Below are 24,755 nucleotides of genomic sequence, written 5' to 3' on the forward strand. Positions count from 1 at the left end.
ATGCTTAGTGATATCCAAATGAGCTTGAGGTCACTTGTCTTTATAGGCTTCCAAGGGTGTCAAATTTGCTTTAGGGCAAACCTTGCCCAAATGAACATATGTGGGCTTTTCTTCATAAGTACACTTTCCCTTATTCGATTAGAGAGATCTTTAGGTCGATTTTGGTCCTCTCAAAAAGAGGAATTCAATACAATCATCAACTCCATCAAATGAGCTTTCCAAAGTGGAATTTGACCGTAGCTGCATATTTTAACAATTTCACTCTCCAAGTGTCCTCATTCAAGGATTCCTCCTCTACTTTTGTATCACATGCATTTTTTTGCCCAACATACCTCAACATGTGTGTCAAGTTGATTATTATGCTGCAATTCTTCTCAACATAGGTGTATAGGTCCATTCTCAACTTCCATGATGTATGCTCCTCGACCCAAGCGTCCTCAAGTCAAGTGTCCAAATTCCATAGGGCTAAGTGTCTAGAACTCCTCCTCTGAGGTAGGTAACTCTCGTAATCAAGCAACTAACCCCCCATTGTATGCACCCAATGGATTAGTCATAATGTTAATTAGGATAACAACCTCCCAAATAAATGCATCATGCTATCACTCTAAACAAGGTCAATCATCCACCCAAACTAAGTCATCCATATGTCCATCAAGCATCTACTAAGAACCAGGAGACCTAGCACTCTTCTAGATATGTGAAAACCCTTTTGGAACGACCCAAAAAGATAAAAAACCAACAATGAGAGAAATTAGAAGGTCAAAAGACAGGAAAGGATAAGAAATCTCCCATGAGAGAAATAGAAAAGAGGTAAGAAGGAAATTTCCCAAGAGTAATTCATAGTCATAATGCTAATTAGGATAACAACCTCCCAAATAAATGCATCATGATATCACTCTAAACAAGGTCAATCATCCACCCAAACTAAGTGATGCATATGTCCATCAAGCATCTACTAAGAACCAGGAGACCTAGCACTCTTCTAGCTATGTGAAAACCCTTTTGGAATAACCCAAACAGATAAAAAACCAATAATGAGATAATTTAGAAGGTCAAAAGACAGGAAAGGATAAGAAATCTCCCATGAGAGAAATAGAAAAGGGGTAAGAAGGGAATTTCCCAAGAGTAATTCAAATCCACTAACAGTGGCTCCAACCCAAAAGGAGCCATCCAAAGGATGAACTACATTGACACTCATCATAGAGAAATGACATAGTAACCAAAATTACAATAAAATAATGAGTGACTGGGCCTACTTCCCAGTCTTCCAGAGATGGCTTTGCTAAGGAGATAACTTAAGTCACTCAGGGTCCAATGGAAATATTAAGAAAAGGAAAACTTTGGCCAAAAAGAGAGGGTCTATTTACCATGGTTGTTGTATTTGTTCTTGTTTTAGAGGATCTAGCTCCATGCTTCACATGTTTTGAATATGTGTTTCTAAAAGAACAGAAAATGGTTCACTTCCTCAAATCCATTCATGTTGGCCTTCTTAGACTATTCTAGCACATAAAATAAAAATAGAGAGGGGAGGTGTTACCCACCAAAATGTGTAACCCCTAGTGTGAAATTTTTAATATTGTTGCAGTTACTGGTTATTATTCACCTATATAAAATATATTATTTGTCTTTTGAAAATTTTATGTGGCAAACACTGAATAAAACACTATTGCAACTTCACAAAAATTAAATCACATGAATTCAGAAAATATTGCACACACAAAAAATAATAGACATCGGAGCAAGTTCATTCTCCCTCATCCATCTACTTGGAGGAACTAACTAGGAAGTGAGAGACAATTTCAAATAGAATTGCTTTTCTCATAGAATAGCTATATGTTTCAATTACCATGCTAATAGCAACATATAGCTATGACTGTCTTTATTTCATTTTTTCGATAAAAAGACTCCCTGGCATGATGTGTTCCCACTGACCGGACCTGGAGGTTGACACAGGGAGGGGCATTGATTAAATGGATGCCAAGATAAGACCCTCATTCCCCACCGGTATATGCCCGGCCGATAGTCTCCTCAACAACGGCGCCAAAAATGACAGTTATCTATTATGCTACCTGGATGTACAGGCGGAAAGTGAATTTACTGTTCATTTCATTTATCAATCCGATATTTTTGGACTAATTGTCCCAAGAAAAAACTGAAAGTGGGGAAAACCAGTTCTATAGATGAGTATTTTATTATTCTTCAACAAATTTGTAATTGAAAATTGTGAAAATTCCTTGAACTGCAGCAATTGAGTAATATTCTTCTAACTTAACAGTTTATTTGTCTTGTATTAAATTATTAACGACTAATAACAGATAAACCACATTGCAGTTCTTCACCAACACTACAGAAATAAAAAGCGGGAACTAAGAAATAGTTGCACACACAAAATAATGACATCGTCATTTATGGAAAATAGTCCCTGGAAAAACGCTAAAGGGAAAACCGGTGCAACAGATAAGGGTTTTATTATTATGCAACAATTTGACAGAAATATTAAAACTAGTTGCCAACTGGAAAACCTTTGGCAATACACAGGAGATCCAATATCTCTTCTGCAAACCAACTCTACCTCCTCTGGCCTGCTCGTACCTCACACTGGAAACTCACCCTGCTGCCTGAAATGCGCACTATTGGCTCTTAGTGACTCGTACAACCCTGGATCTGCCCTCAATTAGGACTTTTGGCCTCCCTCTACCTCTGGAATGTATTTTCTCTACCTTCGGACATTGATTTGGCCTCAGGAAACTAAATCAAACCTCTTGCAGCAACTCACACTAGGGTTTCTAGCTATTCGCACTAGTTGTAGCGGCCCTCTCTACAGATATTTCGACCTCCCTTCTCCCGTCTCTCTGACACTGGAAAATAACTGTGAATCTCTCAAGAATCCTGCTCTTCCCAAATCTCTGTTTCTTCCTCTCTCTGATGCTCTTTCCCTAGCTCGAACTACGCCCTCACTGAAAACAACGAACTGGGGTATTCTATCTCCCTTGCTCCCTTGATGTAAACAATGTCAATCTCCAACCCCATTGACTTGCTCTTATAATCCCTCATTGGAGCATCAACGGCTAAAATATAATAATGACCGATGGCTTAGATCATTTTGACTCCATCAATATAAGTCTCTAGAGAAAAATCGATTTCCTCAATTAATACCCATTAATTAATAATTTTTCCTAAGTTAGACGTAGGTATTTTTAATTATTGATCAATTAAATTAATTGAGAGGTTTCTAAGAGTTTTCTCTCAAAACCTTTTTTGGCTTTTGGAGGTCTTGTGTTCCTTAACCTCTCTAACACCTTGGAGACTAGAACACCTATTTGATGCTACCATATCCATCAAAAACTAACACTCCCTCTTAGTTAAGAAGGTGTTCTCCACTATACTCCACTATCCATTCATCTCTCCTAATGAACAATCTATAGTTGGACTACCACACGCTACTGATGTCTGACATCTATTGTACCTCATTGCTTCAATAGTGCCAATTTCCAAAGGTCAATTTCCTTGAGGACGATTTTTCCTAGTAGGGTCGAGTTCCAGGTTCCAACAATGTTATTTTTCTGTGTATTCTCTATGGGTCTAAGCCCAAATTTTGCTAAGGAATTTAATATGAAGTAAGATTGTGTTGGGAACAAATTTGATATTGTAGTGTAATTGATTTACTTAGCTTACTTCCGCTGCAATTTATTTTCTGAGTTAATACACCAATGTGTTTATTTTATTAACAATTTTAAAAATAATTGAGATAAATATTCCTTAATTTTTTAAGGAATTGTTTAAGTAAATCAGCTTTGGTATAAAAGAATTTAACATGTCCCTTTATTCAAAATAGGAGAGGGAGGCCAACATAAAACATGAACTAAGTCCATACAAGTAACCAACAAGGCAAACCCACATTGAGTACTATAGTATACACAATACAATGATAATAAGTACCATATTAGGTTTTTACAAAAACCCAACATGGTACACCATCCAACCATAATCCTCCTTGGGTTCAATGCCCACCTCTCTAAGATGGTGCAATCTCCAACACATGCTAGACCAACACCACTCCCTATTCCATGGTGTTTCACTCTCTAAGTGTCATCATTGAAGGTATTCCTCTAGTTTTGTATCACATGCACTTTTTTCCCAACATACCTCAACATGTGTGTCATGTTGGTTATTATGCTCCAATGCTTCTCAACATAGGTGTCTAGGTCCATGCTCAAACTCCATGAAGTATTCTCCTTGACCCAAGCGTCCTCAATGTTGATTTCTAGTAGCTTCAGATGTGCTCTAAGTCTCAAATTTTGTAGGGAGGCTTGGGCACATGTATTCCAAAGAACCCAGAAAGGGTTTTGGGAAATTCCACCCAGAGACTGTGTTATTAAAATAATTAATTTTTTTAATGGGACTCTAAGTCTAAACTTAGGAAATTAAAATAATTAACGGGTATTAATCTAAACTGTCAGTGTAACTTCTAGAAGAAGACAAGGATCAAGCGGAAATGATCTTAGCCATTTATTAGCCTCTAATATGGGTCGTTGAATGTCAACGAGAAGATTATTTAAGGAGGCTTGAGGGTCATTTGGAAAACACACCGAGAAAGATCAAGAAGATCGAATTTCTTAGAGAGGGCGACGCCGCAGTTGCTAGAGGAGTGATCAAGTGATATTTTGCAATGAAGGGCAGAGATATCATCCGGAAGAGGGAATTTTTCCTGGGTCGGAGAGTACAAGACAGAGAGGGAAGAACGACATCCAGAGAGAGGCAGATGTTGGCCCACGCAGAGGTGACGCAGTGGCAGCACAGGCCTTAGAGGGAGATCGAATTCCTACTGAGGAAATCGAGTTTCAGAAGTCGGGAGCCGGGGTGTGAGACAGGGAGGCAGAAATTCAGAACTTCCAACCAGCAGAAGATCTGAAGGAGGAGCAGCAGGATTCCCAGCAAGGGTGACACAGAGTTGTGTGAGGCTTACGCAGTTCTGTGTAGAGACCACGCAGAGGCTACAGTCCAGCGTGATCGACTCAGATTCTTCCATTGACAAAGTGAGAGCATCTCACTATTTGTTTTGTCCAGTTTCTCTCTGTATCGGATTGCTAGTTGAGCATCCACGAAATTGTACACAGAATTACTACTGCATAATAATAAAACCCTCAAATCTGTTGCACCGGTTTTCCCACATTGGGTTTTTTCCAGGGACATTTGTCCAAAAATAACGATGTTATTGTGTTGTATTTTCTTTCCTGCTCAATTTCTTGTTTCCGCATTATATTTAATTAAGTGAAGGCTGCAGTGTATGTATTTCGATATTTTTCGTAAGACACTGCAAGTAATTTGTTTGAAGGAATCTAACAAATAGGAGAAATATCATCAGTTGCTGCAGCAGGGATTCCGGTTTAGGAATTTTCACACTCAAGTCAAGTGTCCAAACTCCATAGGGCTAAGAACCTAGAACTCCTCCTCTAAGGTAGGTATCTCTCCTAATCAAGCAACTAACCCCCCATTGTGTGCACCCAATGGATTAGTCATAATGTTTTAGGATAACAACATATCAAGTAAATGCATCATGCTATCACTCTAAACAAGGTCAATCATCCACCCAAACTAAGTCATCCATATGTCCATCAAGCATCTCCTAGGAACTAGGAGACCTAGCACTCTCCTAGCTAGGTGAAAACCCTTTTGGAATAACCCAAAAAACTAACAAAGCAATAATGAAAGAATTTAGAAGGTCAAAAGATAGGCAAGGATAAGATATCTCCCATGAAAGAAATAGAAAAGGGGTAAGAAGGGACTTTCCCAAGAGTAATTCAAATCCACTATCAGTGGCTTCAACCCAAAGGGAGCCATCCAAAGGATGAACTAGATTGACACTCATCATAGAGAAATGACATAATCACCAAAATTATAAAAAAAATATTGTGTGACTTGGCCTACTTCCCACTCTTCAAGGGATGGCTTTGCTAAGGAGATAACTTAAGTCACTTAGGGTCCAATGGAAATATTAAGAAAAGGAAAACTTTGGCCAAAAAGAGAGGGTCTATTTACCATGGTTGTTGTATTTGTTCTTGTTTTAGTGGATCTAGCTCCATGCTTCACATCTTTTGCATATGTAATTCTAAAAGAACAAAAAATAGTTCACTTCCTCAATTCCATTCATGTCGGCCTTCTTAGAGTATTCTAGCACATAGAATAAAAATACAGAGGGGAGGTGTTACCCACCAAAATGTGTAACCCGTAGTGTGAAATTTGTTCTTGTTTTAGAGGATCTAGCTCCATGCTTCACATGTTTTTCATATGTGATTCTAAAAGAACAAAAAATAGTTCACTTCCTCAATTCCATTCATGTCGGCCTTATTAGAGTATTCTAGCACATAAAATAAAAATAGAGAGGGGAGGTGTTACCCACCAAAATGTGTAACCCCTAGTGTGAAATTTTTAATATTGTTGCAATTATTGGTTATTATTCACCTATCTGAAACAAATTATTTGTCTTTTACAAATTTTATGCGGCAAATACTGAATAAAACACTATTGCAACTTCACGAAAATTAAATCATATGAACTCGGAAAATATTGCACACGCAAAATAATAAACACCTATAATTTTGGACTAATTGTCCCTGGAAATACCCCAAAGTGGAGAAAACCAATTCTGCAAATGAGTATTTTATTATTCTTAAGCAAATTTGTAATTGAAAATTGTGAAAATTCCTTGAACTGCAACAATTGAGTATTATTCTTCTCACTTGACAATTTATTTGTCTTCTATTAAATTATTAACGATAAATAACAAATAAACCACATTGCAATTCTTCACTAATAAAATACGTTGCGCAAATAAAAAACAGGGACTAAGAAATAGATGTACACACAAAGTAATGACACCATTGTTTTTGGAAAATAGTCCCCGGAAAAATGTCAAAGGGAAAACCGGTGCAACAGATGAGGGTTTTATTATTATGCAGCAATTGGAGAGAAATATTAAAAATGGTTGCCCAACTGGAAAACTTCCAGAAATACACTGGAAAAATACATTGGAGATCTAAGATCTCCTCTGCAAATCAACTAGACCTCCTCTGGCCTGCTCGCACCCAACACTAGCAACTCGCCCTACTGCCTGAAATGTGCACTGTTGAACAACCATGGATCTACCCTCATTTGGGACTTCTAGCCTCCCTCTGCCTATGGAAATTTTTTTCTTTGCCTTCCGGACATTGATTCAACCTTTGGCAACTTAATCGAACCTCTTTCGACAACTCGCACTAGGGTTTCTAGCTATTCGCACTCGCTGTAGCGACCCTCTCTACAGATATTTCGGCCTCCCTTCTCCTGTCTCTCTGACACTGGAAAATTACTGGGAATCTCTCTGGAATCATGCTCTTCCCAAATCTTTGTTTCTTCCTCTCTCTGATGCTCTTTCCCTGGCTCGAACTGCGCCATCATTGAAAACTACAAACTAGGGAATTCAATCTGCCTTGCTCCCTTGATGTAAATTGTGTCTATCTCCAAACCCATCGACTTTGTTATAGCTCCAAATCTCACTCTTATGGTTTGTGATGCTGCACTTATGGCCTAGGGCAACCCCTCCTTCCAGACCTGGTCCAAAAATTTAAAAAACAGTGTTTTATTCCCTATACGCGACTTTGCCCTGTGTTAAACGCGTGTACACGCGGGTCTGTCATACCCAACCCGCGTGTATCTATTAAAACACTTAAAAAAATATAATTTCCTCTTTTTCGGGCGGTGATCGCGGGTTTACCTGCTGGATCACCTGTTAGTGCCCGTGGCCCAACTGATCCCAACCAACTCCTAACTAAAAAACTACTTTGGAGAGGGTATAAAAAGACATCAAAGGGAAGGCCAAAGGGAGAGAAAGGAGAGCAAGATTATTATGCTGAGATTTTTCCCTTAGACCAGGTCTGAAGTCCTTGGTGCATTCTGCACTTCCCCCATTTTGCATAGGAAACCCTTGTTTCCATGTGTATTGGTGATCATTCATCCTTGACATCATCATTGAGTAAGACTTGGAAGGAGCTCTTGTTGGAGGCTGGAGGCTGGAACGAATCCGGGAGGAAGCTTGCTTGGAGCCTGCTGAAGGTGTTCAGGTGATATCTTTCCGATATATGTACTTTATTTGCCTTTATATATAAAGAAACACGTCTTTGTTCCCGAATAATCTTTCTTTATGCTTATGAGATTCTTGTGTTGAATTCTTATGAAAGTGGTTACTTAAAGATTTTTTATAACTAACTTTATAGCATAAAGATGATTTATACATAAACTTCTATACATGTACTGTTGTGTTCTTTGATTTGTTTGTCTTGCAGGTCAGAGAAAGAAGAAGGGAACTCCAAGAAGGGTTTGCACCCTAACGGTCTTCTCGAACGTAGGACCTTAGGTATGTACCCTAAACATTAGAATTTGCTTAAAAGTAAAAAAGATGGCTGTGTGTGTGTGTTTCTTTGTATAAGCAATTTTCAGTCTGGTAGAGTCTTAGCCCAAAGGACCCTAGGGGTATTTTCCCTTCAACCAGAATTGGCGACTCCGCTGGGGACAACACTCTTGTTGTTCCTAGTTTGGGTAGTCCTCAAGCCAATCAAGGCTCAGTCCCTCTGTTTGTTGGTTCTGACTGTCTGATATTTTCTTGAACTCCAAGCTTTTCCAGTTTTTCAGTTTGTGTTTTTTATTTTTCTTGAAACACTTCATATACGCACTTTTTCTGGATTACAGAAGCGTATATACGCAAGTTGCACTAAGTAAACCCGCGTATACGCAGGTTTCCTTAGTTACAGTCGCGTGTACACGCATTCTGCAAATAATTGCAGGCGCGTATATCACATAATTTTCAAGATTTATAATTTTTCTTTTGGCTGAATGTCTGTCTGGTGGTTTGGGTCAGTTTAAAACAGTCAATTCCCAGTGACAGTTCTCTGTTTAACAGGGGGCATCTTGTTTCGAACTCTCTCTAGTTATAAGGAGTGCTAGTCTTGTTTTTCGTTGATTGCAAGCGTCATTGATTTTTGACACACAAGGTTTCTGTTTAAGAATCTTGATTGCTCTGTTTCGGCGGAGTGGGAAGATTGTCTTCAAATCTTTGTGTCCATTTTGTTTTCATGACATTTATGTTTGCTTAACGAAATCGTTTTTATGACCATTTACTCCTTTGTTTCGGGAAATTTGCTTGTTACCAGTTTCTTGAAACTTGTCTTTTGATATTTTGGACTTTCATTGCTGCTTTTGATTGTCAAAAGCGTTTTCGAACACATTTTATTTTTGTTGAGTTTTCATCATTTGAAAGGTGTCAATTCACAAAAGTGTTTGGTGGCTTGTTTATCAATCATTAGTGTCATTTTTTTTTGAGAGTTTTCCTTTGAAAAAGACTTTTTGGTTTGATTGAAAGAAAATCTTTTGAAAGTTTTTGAGTTTCGCTTTCTTAAACTTGCTTCTCATCTGATTTCCTTTTTCGCGAAGTGAAAGTGCCTTGTTTTTTATCTTAAAACTTGTTTTTATTGTTTGGACGAAATGATTAGTAACAAATCATCTTCTATCTAAGCATTTCAGTGGCAAGACAAAATTTGGTAAAGCAGCAACTTTCCTTCTTTGTTTTTAGAGTAGTCTTTGAATTGTGCATCCACATTTAGTTCTTGCATTAGGGAAAGATTTGCATCTCTTTTTAGGCATATTTAGTTTTGTTAGTTTTTGTGAGTGTGGAGTCTGAAAAGAAAAAGAAAAAAAATTTTTGTTTATATTACAAGTGCCTTCTGAACCTCATAGAAATTGCTATTCATCGAAAACAAAAGTGCATGTGCATGTAGCTAGGTTTTATTAATTTCTTTTGCGTCCATAAAACACCACAAGTTTCACCTCCATTACCTTTGACTTAAAGAACAGCCTAATAAAATCAAGCGCTTAATTAAAATCCACTAGAACTTTTTGTTTTAGTTATTACACCAACAAGTTTAGGATTTTAGGGCCTTGGATTAGGCGAGTGGAGAGTTAACTCTCCAAGGCCACACAAAACGTCAAACATAAGAGTCTGATTAAAGAGAGTAAATCCAATAGCGTTAGGGAGACCAGGAAAGCTCCGGATCTGGGAGTTAAGCACGAGGGTCTGTGAAGACAGGGAAGAGAGATACCCCCTCTCCTACTTGTCCGAACTTACCTCACGACTGTTCCGCCTGGCTTCTGCGACGAGTTGGTACCCATAGTTGCCTCTCATAGGGATCTGCATAGGTGGTTGCGGAGGGGAATCCCGTGGCACCTGAGGTCGACGTTGTATCACTCTCGACAGTACTTCCGGAGGGCACCCTTGCGAAGCTTGGGGGCTTGCACCGGCGCAGACTGTTGTTAGGAGGTCAGCGTAACTTCCTCTGATACCTTCGCTGATAGGACTGGGCCCTCATCATCCCAGACTATCCTCGGAAGGCCCTTTGATTCACTTTCTCGTATTTTGGTGTCCGGTCTCAATCACCCGGAGCGGAAATACTTGAAAGTTGTTTGACTGGCTGTATCTTTAGGAACTTTATTCTGTGTGCTCTGTGCTCCTAGTCGGCTTAGCTTTTAATTTTTTTTGAGTCTTTAGTTAGATCTTAACAAAAGAATTCAAAGTGGCTGACCGGTCTCCAAGACGGTCTCGAAGACTTCGTGGTCTCTCGCCACCTAGTTTAGAGCCTTCTCCTAGAAGGCGCAGAGGGAATACTACCGGTGGGGTCCGTCCCACGCCGGCTGACGCATCGGGGATTGATCCTCCTCTCGGGGATATTAGCGGCCAAGCAAGGCCTGGTACTTTTGAACAAGAGAGGGACGCTCCAGTCTTTTCTCAAGTTCGCTTTCAAGCGGAGGATAACGTAGAGGTAGAAGAACTTTCAGAATCATTAGTGATTCCAAATTCTCCACTACCATCTAGTTACCCAGACGTATTGCAATACGTTGGACCTCCATTATATAGACCAGCGAGTCCAGGTTACGCTACGCGCTTACCATTTATGATCACTACTGGAAGCATGGCTTCCACGAGTGCTGCGACTATGCAAACCCCAACATCGGTGCAAGGGGGAGGAACCATTTCCATCCCCTCCGCTTCCTTGTTCGGATCGTTTGCTAGCACATCTTTGGTTGGGTCTACCTCCATTCCGTCCACGAGTGGAAATGCCCAAACCAATCCTTTTAGTACTGGTTCCTTCCTTTTTGGCACCCAATCACAGGGTATTCCGTCAGTTCCGTTCAGTGCCGCTACGTCCATGATGGGCGGATCGGCTTCATTTCAGGGTTTTCCTTTTGGAAGTGGTCATATTCCACATTCCAACCCAACGGTAGGATCCATGCCTTTTTCTTCAATAGGACAAAGCAGCAATCCTTTCCAAGGTTGGAATAACCCTGGGGCTAGTAACGCAGGAACTGCGAATCCATTCATTGGCCAACAAGGAAGTAGGCCGTATTCCACGGTTAGCATGTTTCAAAGTATCCCTCCCCTCGCTTCGGCTTGGAACCCATATCAGGGGTTATCGACTCCTTACAATTCTTTAGGAGGAAACTTTGCAAGCTATGGAGCTTATACGGCAGGAGTTGGTCAAACTCCGAATTTTGCTGGACCACAAGGCTTGCCCTTTGGTTCAGCTGGTTCTACTGGTCACTTGGGGCAGCCTGGTGCCTCTCAAATCCCAGGACAATCTTTTCAGAACTTGGGGAGTTCTGCCCAGTCTGGGTGGAATCCCCTAGGTCCTCCTAGGCTTCCATTTCTGGCAACGTTAAACTTGCCAGATCTCACTAAGCTAACGAACGACCCTATCAGATACAATCCAGCCTGGCCTCCGGTCCCAACCAAACTCCCTTCGGACATCCCAAAATTCGAAGGGAAGAGCGGTGAAGATCCGGGCGATCATGTAACCACATTCCATTTGTGGTGCTCATCTAACTCCCTCATCGAAGATTCGGTTAGGTTGAGACTCTTTCAACGCACCTTGACTGGTAATGCGGCTAAATGGTACATAGAGTTGCCAGGGGGCAGCTTTACATCGTTCGCAGACTTAGCTAATATCTTCTTGAATCACTTTCAGTTGCCTGTCCGCTATGATGCCGGAACTGAACTTCTGGCTACCTTTCGTCAGGATAAGGCAACCCACATTTCTGATCACATACAGGAATGGAGACGGAGAAAAAGGCTCATTAAAGCCGAAATCCCTCCGGAGTACCGTCTAGAGTGGTTTTTGAAGTCTTTGCAACCTGAGATCTCCAAGGATGTCTCCATGTCTGGGGTCTATTCTGAGGAGCAAGCCATTTTCAGGGCCCAGCAATTAGAACTGATCTACTCTCAGTCTGGGATCCTCCAAAAGTACTTGCCAGATGCTCCTGGATCTAAGGTTGATTTAGCTAAGCCAAAGCCAGGTCCGCATGCGGATGGTATCGTGGGGTCTGTAGACTCGACTACAGTGAACTTGTTGAATCAATTGCAGCAGTTGTCATTACAAACTGCTCCTAACAACCAAGTCACAATGTCTAATCCTCCTGCTTCCCAAAATTCTTCCATTAACGCCGTCCAATCCGATAACCCCAAAGGAAATCAAAATTCCAATGGGAAAAAGAAAGGACGTGGTAAAAAGAAGAACTCGGATGGGAAGCCCGATGCGAATAAATCCGGCAACAACGCTGGTGGTGGCAAGGGTGAGTCGAGAAAGAAAGTCAAGTTTCCTTGCAAGTTATGCAGTGGGGACCATCTAACTCATCTTTGCCCTAGAATCGAAGACGCTCAGCGCTTGTTAGCACAGCAAGGGACTTCTAGTTCGCAAGCTGTGTTGACTAACCCGTTTCCCCAAGGGCAGCAACTTCTTGCTGGCGCAAATTCGAATCCTGGGACCTCCTCAGGGGGCAACCAGGAAGGGGAAAAAGCATCAAATGTTTTTATGATGGGTTCAAACGTTAACGTGACTACTCGGTCACGTGATTATGGTGAAGCCGAAACATCTAAGGATAAAACGGTTCCCGGAAGTAATGACCTTCATATTGAGCGACCTCCTGTTGAGACTGTACCTAGGATACCGAAAGGTTCCGCCAAACGCGCGACAATTAACCCCAATGCTAGAGCTGCTCAAAATTACTCCATTGTGGAGGATTTGGCTCAAAGCCCATGTGCTATGTCCGCTTTGGAAGTTCTCCAGTCGTGTCCGTCTCAGAGAAGTGCTTTACTCTCCGCCATTGGAGCAGTCGATTCAGCTAACTCTCTAGTGCTCTCTTTTGACATGTCAAATGTCAAAAAGAGACTCCCTCATCATATGGCTTTTCAAGTAAAGTCAACATACCGGAAAATCAATATTTTTCGCACCGTTATAGATGAAGGAGCTTCCACATGCGTCATGTCCATGTCTTGTTGGAAGGCTATTGGTTCACCTTCGGCTGTTCCTTCACCAACCGTCTTAACTGCATTTGATGGCCATTCTCACAAGCCGCATGGGATTATCCCGGCCTTTCCTATATGTGTTGGAGGGAAGGTCGTTAATATCGAAGTTGAAGTCGTAGATGCTAACCTAGACTATAATCTCCTATTAGGAAGGAACTGGGTGTACGAGATGGAAGCCGTTGTTTCGACTTTGTTTCGTGTCATTTGCTTTCCTCATGAGGGGAAAATCGTTAAGGTTGATCAATTGGACTATGCTCCAATCGATCCTCAAGCAACCTCCGACTCTACTGTTCCTTTGGTGGATAACCCTCGCCCGCCGACTGAGAATTTAGGAGTAGGGATGTATTCCTCATTGATGGGTACGTTTGATCTTCCCTCTCCTTTTGCAAGAATCAATGCTATTTCATCATCCAAGGAATCTTCTCGAGAGGAGTTCTTCCGAACTCATCATTTTTCCGACCCTTGGACCTTGCCTTCACCTACGACCACATTAGTTGAAGGGCAAGTTAATGGAATGGCGTTTCCTATATCTGCAGCTGAGCTTAGATATCAGGCTATCGTAGACTCTGCCGATAACCATTCTACTCCCTTTTCCGAAGAGGAGCTAGATGGTCATGTGGCCCCCGCTTGGAGCTTTGATTCTAACTCTGCCTTGGACTGCTTAGATTCGGTTCTACCTTCTGAAGAAGCAATCCTCGAAATTATGATGGGTATAGATCGACCTTGGGAAGACTTACACCATCGCTCATATTTTCTTCCTCCATTGCAGGAAGTAGAATCTAGATTCTCCGAGCTCGTTGGTAGTGATGTTTGTACGGTATCGAACCCTTTGGCTCCAACACACACACGTGCTGAAGGTAATATGTCGGTAATCTCAAAAACGATACCTATAAACATCTCTAAAAATCCTAACATCATCGAGAATATCTTCATCGGAAGTGAGTGTTCCCCTGAAGAAATTCAAATTTACACCGACCTCTTCAAGGAATATCGTGATGTATTTGCTTGGTCTTATGAGGAAATGCCCGGCATTGATCCTTCTATAGTCCAACATGAGATCAAGACGTACGAAAACGCAAAACCGATTCGTCAAAGGCTTCGGCCGGTTAACCCTAGGAAAGCAGCGGCTATCAAAGCTGAGGTTGAGAAGCTGCTAAGGGCGGGTTTTATATACCCTGTTCCTCTTACGGATTGGGTTTCGAATCCAGTCCCTGTGGACAAAAAGCAAGGAACAATCCGCGTATGCATCGATTTTAGGGACTTAAACAAGGCTTGTCCAAAAGACAATTACCCCACGCCATTTATTGATCAAATTATTGACGAGTGTGCGGGTAATGCGATTTTCTCCTTTATGGATGGTTTCTCAGGTTATAATCAAATCTCTATTCGTCCTGAGGATCAGCATAAGACTGCCTTCATATGTCCCTGGGGTACCTTTGCATATCGAAAGATGCCCTTCGGTCTTAAAAATGCTGGAGCCACCTTTCAGCGGGCCATGTCTTACGCTTTCCACGACATCAAACATATCATCGAGGCATACTTAGATGATCTCGCTGCTCGTTCTCGAAGGAGAACTGATCATCCTAGTCATCTTCGATTAGTCTTTGAGCGATGTCGTTTTTACAAAATCCGGTTGAATCCTAATAAGTGCGTTTTCGCGGTTACATCAGGTCGGTTGTTAGGGTTTATAGTTTCCAATGAAGGGATTCGGGTTGATCCCTTCAAGGTTGAGGCAATAGTTCAGTTGCCTCCCCCGTCTTCAATTCGTCAACTTCAAAGTCTTCAAGGGAAGGCCAATTTCTTAAGAAGGTTTATAGCAAACTATGCCGAGATCACTAAAGGGTTCATGCGTTTGCTACGGAAAGGAGTTCCATTCCTGTGGGACGACTTTGCGCAGCGGTCGTTTGATGCTTTGAAAAAGGCATTAGTCTCTGCCCCGCTTTTGAGTCCACCGGATTACGGTAGAGACTTCCTTTTATATCTCGCTGCAGCAGAATCTACCATTGGTATGGTTCTAGTTCAGGAAGACGATGCTCTTGTCGAGCACGTGATTTATTATTTGAGCCGAGGCTTGATAGGCCCTGAACTCCGCTATTCTCCGATTGAGAAGTTGGCCTTGGCAGCAGTCCATGCTGTCCAGAGGCTCCGTCATTACATTTTGCTACGCAAGACTTTTGTCTTAGCGGCGGTCAATCCATTCCAATTTGTCCTCAGTAGGCGAGTGATTGGGGGCAAATATAATAGATGGATAGTCATTTTACAAGAATTCGACCTCGAGTTCTTGTCCGCCAAGTCTAAGAAATCTATGGTCTTCGCGGAGCTAATTTCTGAGCTTCCTTGTGGAGAGGATGTTGTTTATGAGGAAAGTTTACCCGACGAACATATATTCCTCATCTCTTCACAAGACCCTTGGTATGGAGATATCATTGTTTATCTCCAGACTTCGAAGTTTCCCTCTACTTCCTCCAAGGATGAACGTCGCAAGTTACGTCACCTGGCTAAAAACTATGTTATCATTGGTGACACTTTATACCGTCGAGGGGTTGATTCAATTCTTCGACGTTGTTTAACCTTAGAGGAAGCAGAGTCTGTTCTTAATGATTGCCACAGTGGAGCTTGTGGTGGTCATCTATCTGGGCTTGCTACAGCCCAGCGCATCTTACGTGCTGGCTACTTTTGGCCTTCACTCTTTAAGGACTGTGTGGAAGCGGTAAAACGCTGTCACCCGTGTCAAATTTTTACTCGCAAGATGCGCGCGCATCCAGCTCCCCTTTTTCCCGTTGTCACCGTCGGTCCCTTTACTAAGTGGGGTATTGATTTTACGACTTGTAATCCACCTTCAGCGGCAAATCACAAGTACATTATCGTGGCTGTAGACTACTTCACGAAGTGGGCTGAAGCCATGCCTACTTATAAGAACGACAGTGACACGGCAGCTTTGTTTCTTTTCAATCAAGTTATCTCAAGATTCGGTATCCCAAGAGAGATTGTCACTGACCATGGCAGTCATTTCCAAAATCAGCTAATGTCCGAATTGGCTTTTAAATTAGGTTTCCGTCAAGAGCATTCGTCTCCTTACTATCCTCAGGCCAATGGACAGGTCGAGGCGGTCAATAAAACTCTTAAGACGATACTCCAACGGACAATCGATAAAAATCGGTCCAATTGGCACATTATGTTGTATCCGGCTCTTTGGGCATACCGAACCTCCGTTAAAACGGCTACTGGTTTTACTCCTTTTCAGTTAGTTTACGGGGTGGAATCTATCTTTCCGGTTGAATGTGAAATTCCATCTCTGAAATTGGCTGTCGAGCTTCTTCCTGAGACTTCGAGTCTCGAGGAGCGCCTAGTTCACCTGGAACATCTCGATGAGCAGCGTCGAGATGCCGCCACGACGAATGAGGCCCATAAGAAAAGGGTCAAAACTCAGTATGATAAGTCTGTCAGACCTCGTGTCTTTTCTGAAGGTGACCTTGTCTTGGTCTATGACCAAGATAAGGACGCCTTGGGGGCAGGCAAATTCAAGCCTATGTGGTACGGTCCTTTCATTATCAAACGAGTCTTAGAAAAAGGATCGTATGAGTTAATTGATTTCGAAGGAAACAAGCTGGCGGAGCCCCGAAATGGGCTCTATTTAAAGAAGTATTTTGCTTAGTTTTACCAGGCAATGGCTTCTTTGTATTTTATGTATATTTGTACATATCTTATCGAGCGTTTTCTGATATCAGCACTTTTGGTCTGCTTTGGCAGGTGTTGATGGATGATTTGGTTTATTTTGGATTCGCCGATGGTGCTAGTCGGCACACTCGGAATCTTGCTTCCGCAGCTTGGGTACTTTATTACCCAACTGGTCAGTTGATGACATCGAGAGGCGTGTGTATCGGTCCTGCTTCAAACAATATGGCCGAGTATACAGCTGTTATCAATTTATTATCCGAGGCAATCTCTCATGAGATCGACTCGTTGGTAGTGTATCTTGATTCTCAATTGATAGTGTCTCAGTTAAATAACATTTATCGGGTTAGAGATCCATCATTATATCGCCAATATTTAAGGGTGAGGTTGTTGCAAAGATCATTTATTTACATTAATTATTTGCACATTCCAAGATCTCAAAATTGGTTAGCTGATTCTATCGCTAATCAAGCATTAGACTGGCATATCAATCATTCATCATCATAAAATCATGCATCAAAAAGTCAAACTGTATATATATATATATCGCAAAGCGTCTCAAGTGTACATATGCGTGTCCAAAATATACAAAATTGGGACTCAAATGCCCATAATCATGTCAGGCATATCTAATGCCTCGGCTCTGGATGAGCAGCTAAATAACTAACTATAGCATTGGCCACGCGCCGAAAAACGCGAACCCAGTCACGTGGCATCCCAACCACATGACGCTGCATATCTGGAGGAAGGTCCTCTATCTCGGCCATCGGTACTTGATAGCTCAATCTCGCCAAGTGTCGCTGGACGTTGGCGAGGGTCCTTTCCGCATCCGCAGCCGCCTCTTCGGCTCCTCGGCCACGCCGTCCGTGCCGTGGGAATCCATCTGGTCGCACAGGCCCAATGTCTGGAACATGATCATCATATCAGTCATTTGAATCTCATCAAAAAAAAATATTTTTCAAAGTTCATCATTATGCTTGAAAAATCCTAAAAATCATAAAATCATAAAAATCAAAAAAATCTTACCGATCTCGCCCCATGCTGCATCTGGTGGCAGCACTAGGTCAGGATCTCCTCGGAAATCCAGTCCAGCATAGGGGTAGTCGTCTATGGCGATGATCTGTTGCTCCCACCAAGCAAAAAAGTCGTCGTCGAATGCATTCCTGGGCACTTCCCCACCCCCCAGACGTTTCATCAAGTCAGCCCACCGGCCCATACGTGGATCACGTGGACTACTGATGGGAACTGCTACCCTGGGGCGGAGTGCGGGAACCTTCTCGAAGAAAAACGTGCATAAAATGGTTCCGTACCCAAAGTTCTTGGTCTGTCCCTTCCTGATAGAAGCAAGCTGCTCCTTCATGTTGGCAAGTAGAGGAGTACACCAGTCAAACACCGTGGTGAGACAGTCCACTGCTACGCTCATGTTTACTCGTGATGCCTGATGTAGCGAAGATGACCCGTTCACTCGAGCTATGGTGAACAGGATTATCCGCAGTGACAAACTCGCCACGTGTGGGATCGAGATCTGACTCCCGACCTTCCGATGACCTGGGCAGTAAAGTTGTACATAGTCGTCTACGCTGAGACTATTCCGGGTCCTGCCCCGGGAGTGGACTACCTCTCCCCTTCGGGAAAGGCCCGTGATGAAATATATATCTTCCACTTCTATCCTGAGTGGCATTTGATCAATCATAAAAGCTTCTTCCTCGACATCCCAATAATCAATAAGTCTCTCGAGCAGACGCACATTTGCTTTCATATTCGGCAACTTGAAGAATTTTAACAATCCGCATCCCCGTAAGGCATCTAATGCCTCATCATTGTCCATAACTTCATTATCTACAGCTGAGTGCTCTCTTTCACGCCATGTGAGAGTCATCCTGGAAGAAAAAATCATTTTCATCCATTAGTTTTTTGTATAAAAAATTTTCGCTGCGCACACGCGGTTTACCCTATACACAGTCGCGTGTAGGGCCGTCGTATACGCGATTTATATACATCCAACCCGCGTGTACGCCGCAGAGCAATTTTTTGCAAAAATCTAACGGTGAAACATTAATTAAACTTCCTAAAAACTATCACAATTGATTGCAAGACAAGTTTAGTGCTTACCTGGAAGTTTTCGGCAAGTTTGAACGGTTGAATAAGTCACGGGGAAAGTTTGCTCCTTTTGCTCCACAATTTGCTCTCCAAGTCAAACGGTGAAAATGGTAAGTCCAAAATTTCTTTTTATAAGTTTTGAAAATGCAAAATTTTTTCAAAATTTTATTTTGTTTGGTTTCATGTCACTTTTAACTTGGGAGCTTGGAATGTCGAGATTGAGTTGTTTTTCAGGACATTTTGGACATTTTTCGACGGTTCGAGACGGTTCCATGACTGCTGACCCGTCATGGCAGGTATCGTGTTCTCACTGGCATATAGGTTAGGGACACCATTTTTCCGTTGCATTATGCATACTAGCCTCCATTTGACCGATACATCTGCCGTAGGGTCGACCCCGTCATGTTATGGTTCGCAAGCCATTTTCACTCGCCGATTCTTTAAATCATGACATGATGGTAGAGCCATCCTTTTACATGGGCATCCTAGTTAGCACCTCACTGACATTTGTTGCCCATGCTGCTTCGTTTTCAGTAGGCTCGGGAGTCCTCTGTAGTCCCGCCATGACTTATGCGTTGAAGACTCATTCTTCTTTGCTTCTTCGCTTCATTCTGGCCTTATACCCTAGAGGCTCCTATGTGTGTTGAGTTGTACTTCTGCATTGCATGTTGACCATTTGCACCTTTTGGCCTATAGCCGGCTTCACTTGGACTCGTGTTTAAGCCCACTTTTGACCATGACGTCTGCAAAAATCAACCTTGCATACCCTTGACCTCTGCAGCTTGACATACCCAGATCCGTGGAAGGGACATACCTCTGAGTGTCACTGACCAGTTTTTCACCTCCCTGCATTGAGCATAGGAACGTTCCTTTCCCAGGAACTAGATCATCTGTTTCACCGACACTCGTTCTTTCCACTGTACCATAGCATTCTTTTATTCTTTTTCCGGCTTATCAGAAAAAGACAAAAAAATTAAATATTCCAAAAAGAGCGGGAACAGGGACATTATTTCCATTTATTGTTGGCAGCTAGAGTCAGTCGTGTCGCCCTTGAACAAAGCACTCAAAACAAAGTCTCCTCCGTATGGGTGGGATTTAGTTTGACTTAGGTAAGCCATAACCTTGTTATCGAGTCAGTTCTCCCCCGATTGGTTATCTCTTCCAATCATATGGAGGGTTCGTTCGTGCCTCCTGCATGACGAACTTATACAGATTCATTATATGCTGCCACATAGTCACATTGAGTCGTGCTTTTGTTCAAGGGAAGTTAGCCTGAGTCGGCCTTTCTGCGGTGTCTCTTGACTCATTTTTCAGTCGGCCATCCCTGGTTGTCAGTGTCATGTCTATCATCACATCAGTTATATTGGTCCTTCACTCGTGCCGGTTTGAGAAGGTCCCCATTGACTTCTTGCTGGCGGGTCTTGTCCTTATCGACGACGACACATTGCTCTGAGGGCAGACCTAGAGACCGCACCCTGGCCCTATTTTCATTATTGATAGGTCACCTTGTGCTCAGCATCGATCAGTATCATGGGTCTTTGACTGAGTGGTTTCCCTTGTGTTCGACATCAGCATACATTATCACACATTGGGATTCGTGCAGTACCTTGGTTTCCATTTGACCCTATTGGTGGATACCTCGCCTCTGTGTCAGCTTTCATTATTGGTTGGTTCAGAGGGTTTCTGCCGTGCGCTAGCCACATCTTGTGTACGCCGGAAACGTACTTCGGTTGGGTTACTACATCTTTTTCGTCCGATTCCTTCCACATTATTGGCCTACGGGTTACACTCGCGCTAGATTGATGGAGGATGCCTTAATGCCTTCCTTCTAGCGGATCTTTCCCTATCGACTCCGACTCATTGCTCTGGGGCAAAGATCTAGAGTCCATTTGGCAGTACCTTGGGGTTTGCAGTCATTAGTGGCAGATTCCTCGCTATCGACAGTGGGAAACCATCATTGTCTCCTGATTGATAGATTCTTACAGGTGTTCGACTTCAGCTCATCTATTCACACTTGTTAGATTGTACTGGGTACCTTGACGCTCATTATCATTATCGGTGAGTAGTCTCGCGTTTGTTAACGGTATACATCAATGACCGGTAATCAAACGATTTCTCACATGGTCGACTTCAGATCATTTATTCCCATGGTGTAGAAATGTACCACGGCGGTCGGTGAAGACCTCAGGTTGTATCAGCATTCATTGGTTCACTTGACAGTTGCTCCTGTTGCTGCTAGTTGATACCATTCCACCTTATATGTTGCAGTCAGTCATGGCGACATTCTATATGCTGGCACCTGAGTTTGCAGTGTAGTACCATCCTATTCCATCATGTTCAGTTGGTACCTTATGGGATCAGTCTTTGATTTCAGTGATCCGTTGCATCTTTCAGCATCATTGACAGTTTTATATGTGATATTCAGACATGTACTTACTCATTATGGTCAGATGATCCATTATGTATTTTACAGTCATTTATACTTGTATACTTAGTGGATCCGCTTGTACTTGATATGCGGACATGCTTTACTTTTCCTGAGCATGGGTATGCCCGCCTCAGACAGTGTTTCTTTCTGATCTCCTTTCGGTGGCTTGGCAGGCTGAATTCTGGTGAAGTCCTCCTCGGTTTTTCGGCAGAGTTCCTTTCCTTGTACTTACTTAATGTATTTCGGCCATCATGTTCCCCTTCTGACCTCATACATTAGGGGGCATCTGTTATAGCTCCAAATCTCACTCTTATGGTTTGTGATGCTGCACTTATGGCCTAGGGCAACCCCTCCTTCCAGACCTGGTCCAAAAATTTAAAAAACAGTGTTTTATTCCCTATACGCGACTTTGCCCTGTGTTAAACGCGTGTACACGCGGGTCTGTCATACCCAACCCGCGTGTATCTATTAAAACACTTAAAAAAATATAATTTCCTCTTTTTCGGGCGGTGATCGCGGGTTTACCTGCTGGATCACCTGTTAGTGCCCGTGGCCCAACTGATCCCAACCAACTCCTAACTAAAAAACTACTTTGGAGAGGGTATAAAAAGACATCAAAGGGAAGGCCAAAGGGAGAGAAAGGAGAGCAAGATTATTATGCTGAGATTTTTCCCTTAGACCAGGTCTGAAGTCCTTGGTGCATTCTGCACTTCCCCCATTTTGCATAGGAAACCCTTGTTTCCATGTGTATTGGTGATCATTCATCCTTGACATCATCATTGAGTAAGACTTGGAAGGAGCTCTTGTTGGAGGCTGGAGGCTGGAACGAATCCGGGAGGAAGCTTGCTTGGAGCCTGCTGAAGGTGTTCAGGTGATATCTTTCCGATATATGTACTTTATTTGCCTTTATATATAAAGAAACACGTCTTTGTTCCCGAATAATCTTTCTTTATGCTTATGAGATTCTTGTGTTGAATTCTTATGAAAGTGGTTACTTAAAGATTTTTTATAACTAACTTTATAGCATAAAGATGATTTATACATAAACTTCTATACATGTACTGTTGTGTTCTTTGATTTGTTTGTCTTGCAGGTCAGAGAAAGAAGAAGGGAACTCCAAGAAGGGTTTGCACCCTAACGGTCTTCTCGAACGTAGGACCTTAGGTATGTACCTTAAACATTAGAATTTGCTTAAAAGTAAAAAAGATGGCTGTGTGTGTGTGTTTCTTTGTATAAGCAATTTTCAGTCTGGTAGAGTCTTAGCCCAAAGGACCCTAGGGGTATTTTCCCTTCAACCAGACTTGCTCTTATATTCTCTAGTTGGAGCATCAATGACCAAGATCTAATCACAATCGATGGCTTAGATCATTTTGACTCCATCAATATAAGTCTCTAGAGCAAAATCGATTTCCTCAATTAATACACATTAATTAATCAATTTTCCTAAGTTAGACATAGGTATTTTTAATTATTGATCAATTAAATTAATTGAGAGGTTTCTAAGTGTTTTCTCTCGAAACCTTTTATGGGTTTTGGAGGTCTTGTGTTCCTTAGCCTCTCTAACACCTTAGAGACTAGAACACCTATTTGATGTTGCCATATCCATCAAAAACTAACACTCCCTCTTAGTGAGCAAGGTGTTCTCCACTCTGTTCCACTATCCATTCATCTCTCCTGGTGAACAATCTATAGCTAGACTATCACACGTATGACATCTATTATACCTCCTTTCTTCAAATCTTCAAACTGATTTGACTCCCTGTCACTAGAAATCACTGTGAAGAAGTCATTCTAGCAAACACTATCTATCATGCTACTGCACATACTCTGATTCACCTTCCACCACATGTAGCTGAATCAATCTTCGATCTCACACTGTTGGTACCTTTGCGCTACTACTATTGCACTTCCTCTATTTTGTTGCTACCACTGCACTGTGTGTACTGACCTGCTCAGAACCGGAAGATCAAGCTTCCATAGGGTTGCTCCCTTTAAAGCTAAACTCCCTCTAAGTCTCAAATGTTCTCTGATTTGTTGTGCCCCTGCAACTGGATCTGCAACTGCCCCTTGAGTCTCTGACTGCAACTAGGTCAGTGTTGTCTATGGAGCATCTGACAATGCCCAACTGGCTCTGCAACTTCCTCTCACGTATCTGACTACAACTAGCTCTTCACTCTCCCTCAAGATCAAATTGCACCTTGTTGACACTTCGATCCTCTTGCCACTGTAATACTATGGGCCCATGTAGCAAAGGTGTTGATCCATGTGAATAGTAATTGGATATGATCTAGACTTCTTATGCTCCCCATGGATCCTGCCCATGTTGGTATTCTGAAGCATCATGCTCCTCCTCCATCTGGGGGTATTGCTGTTATCGATGGAAATTCCTCCAATCTAGATGTTAACGCGTCGATCTTTGTCGAATCTGTTGTCTGCTACCCCTTCTTGTCCTTCTTCCTCTTTGGACACTAGGTGACATAGTAACCGAATTCACCACATCCGAACCACTTGATCTTCGATAGGTCTTTCTTCTTCTTCTCTCCTCCTTTTGAGTTATGTCCTTTACTAGGACCCTTCTTCGCCTTTCCCTTACCCACAAGGGCTACGTTTTCTTCTTCCTTCTCCACATTTGGTCCCTTTCTACTATTGTTGGTAGCACCTTTTGCGAGACTGAGCCTTAGCTCCTCCTGAGTGAAGTCACTCCAGGCGTTCCCAATATGGTAGCTTATCTCATCCAATGATTCCTTGAACAAAGGTTCGCCATTCCTTGGTAAACCCATTTAGATACATTTGCACCAATTCACTATCTGTTGTTTTTTCTCCAACAACAAGTTCATCTCTGACTTCCTAAATCCTAATGAGATAAGAAGTTACGCTCTCACCCTTTTGCATCTTGGCGTTCTCAACTTCTCCTTGAGAATCATTTTCCAATTCTCAAATGGATCCTGGTACAACTTCACAATGGCATCCCACATGTCCTTTCTTGTATTCTTGTCTGCAATATGTGGGACAATGTGATCTCGAACCTCGTCTAGGACCATCCTCTTTGCTTTATCCATATCCTTCTTTTACTTATGAAACTCGATAGGATCTATTAGTTCAGCAACTACAGTTGTCATGAACTCTTTCAGACTATGCTTATCCAATAAGAATTGCATCCCAACC

General features: G+C 42.2%; 1 protein-coding gene across 1 annotated transcript in view; it reads right to left on the reverse strand.

Annotated features, from left to right (window-relative positions):
- Positions 1-1,941: 1,941 nt before the first annotated feature.
- The window catches only part of LOC149214897 (uncharacterized), an 80,902-nt gene continuing 58,088 nt past the window's right edge, over positions 1,942-24,755 (reverse strand). Inside the window, exon 5 of the mRNA XM_089392445.1 lies at positions 1,942-2,069. Coding sequence (XP_089248571.1) covers positions 2,029-2,069 — 41 coding nt within the window. The 3' untranslated portion in view covers positions 1,942-2,028. The remainder of the gene's footprint in view (positions 2,070-24,755) is intronic.

Source organism: Pinus tabuliformis, chromosome 1_1 (assembly GCF_031772625.1).
Source record: "Pinus tabuliformis cultivar Carrire ecotype Pingquan chromosome 1_1, CPIR1, whole genome shotgun sequence".
In the NCBI taxonomy this organism is placed as follows: Eukaryota; Viridiplantae; Streptophyta; class Pinopsida; order Pinales; family Pinaceae; genus Pinus; species Pinus tabuliformis.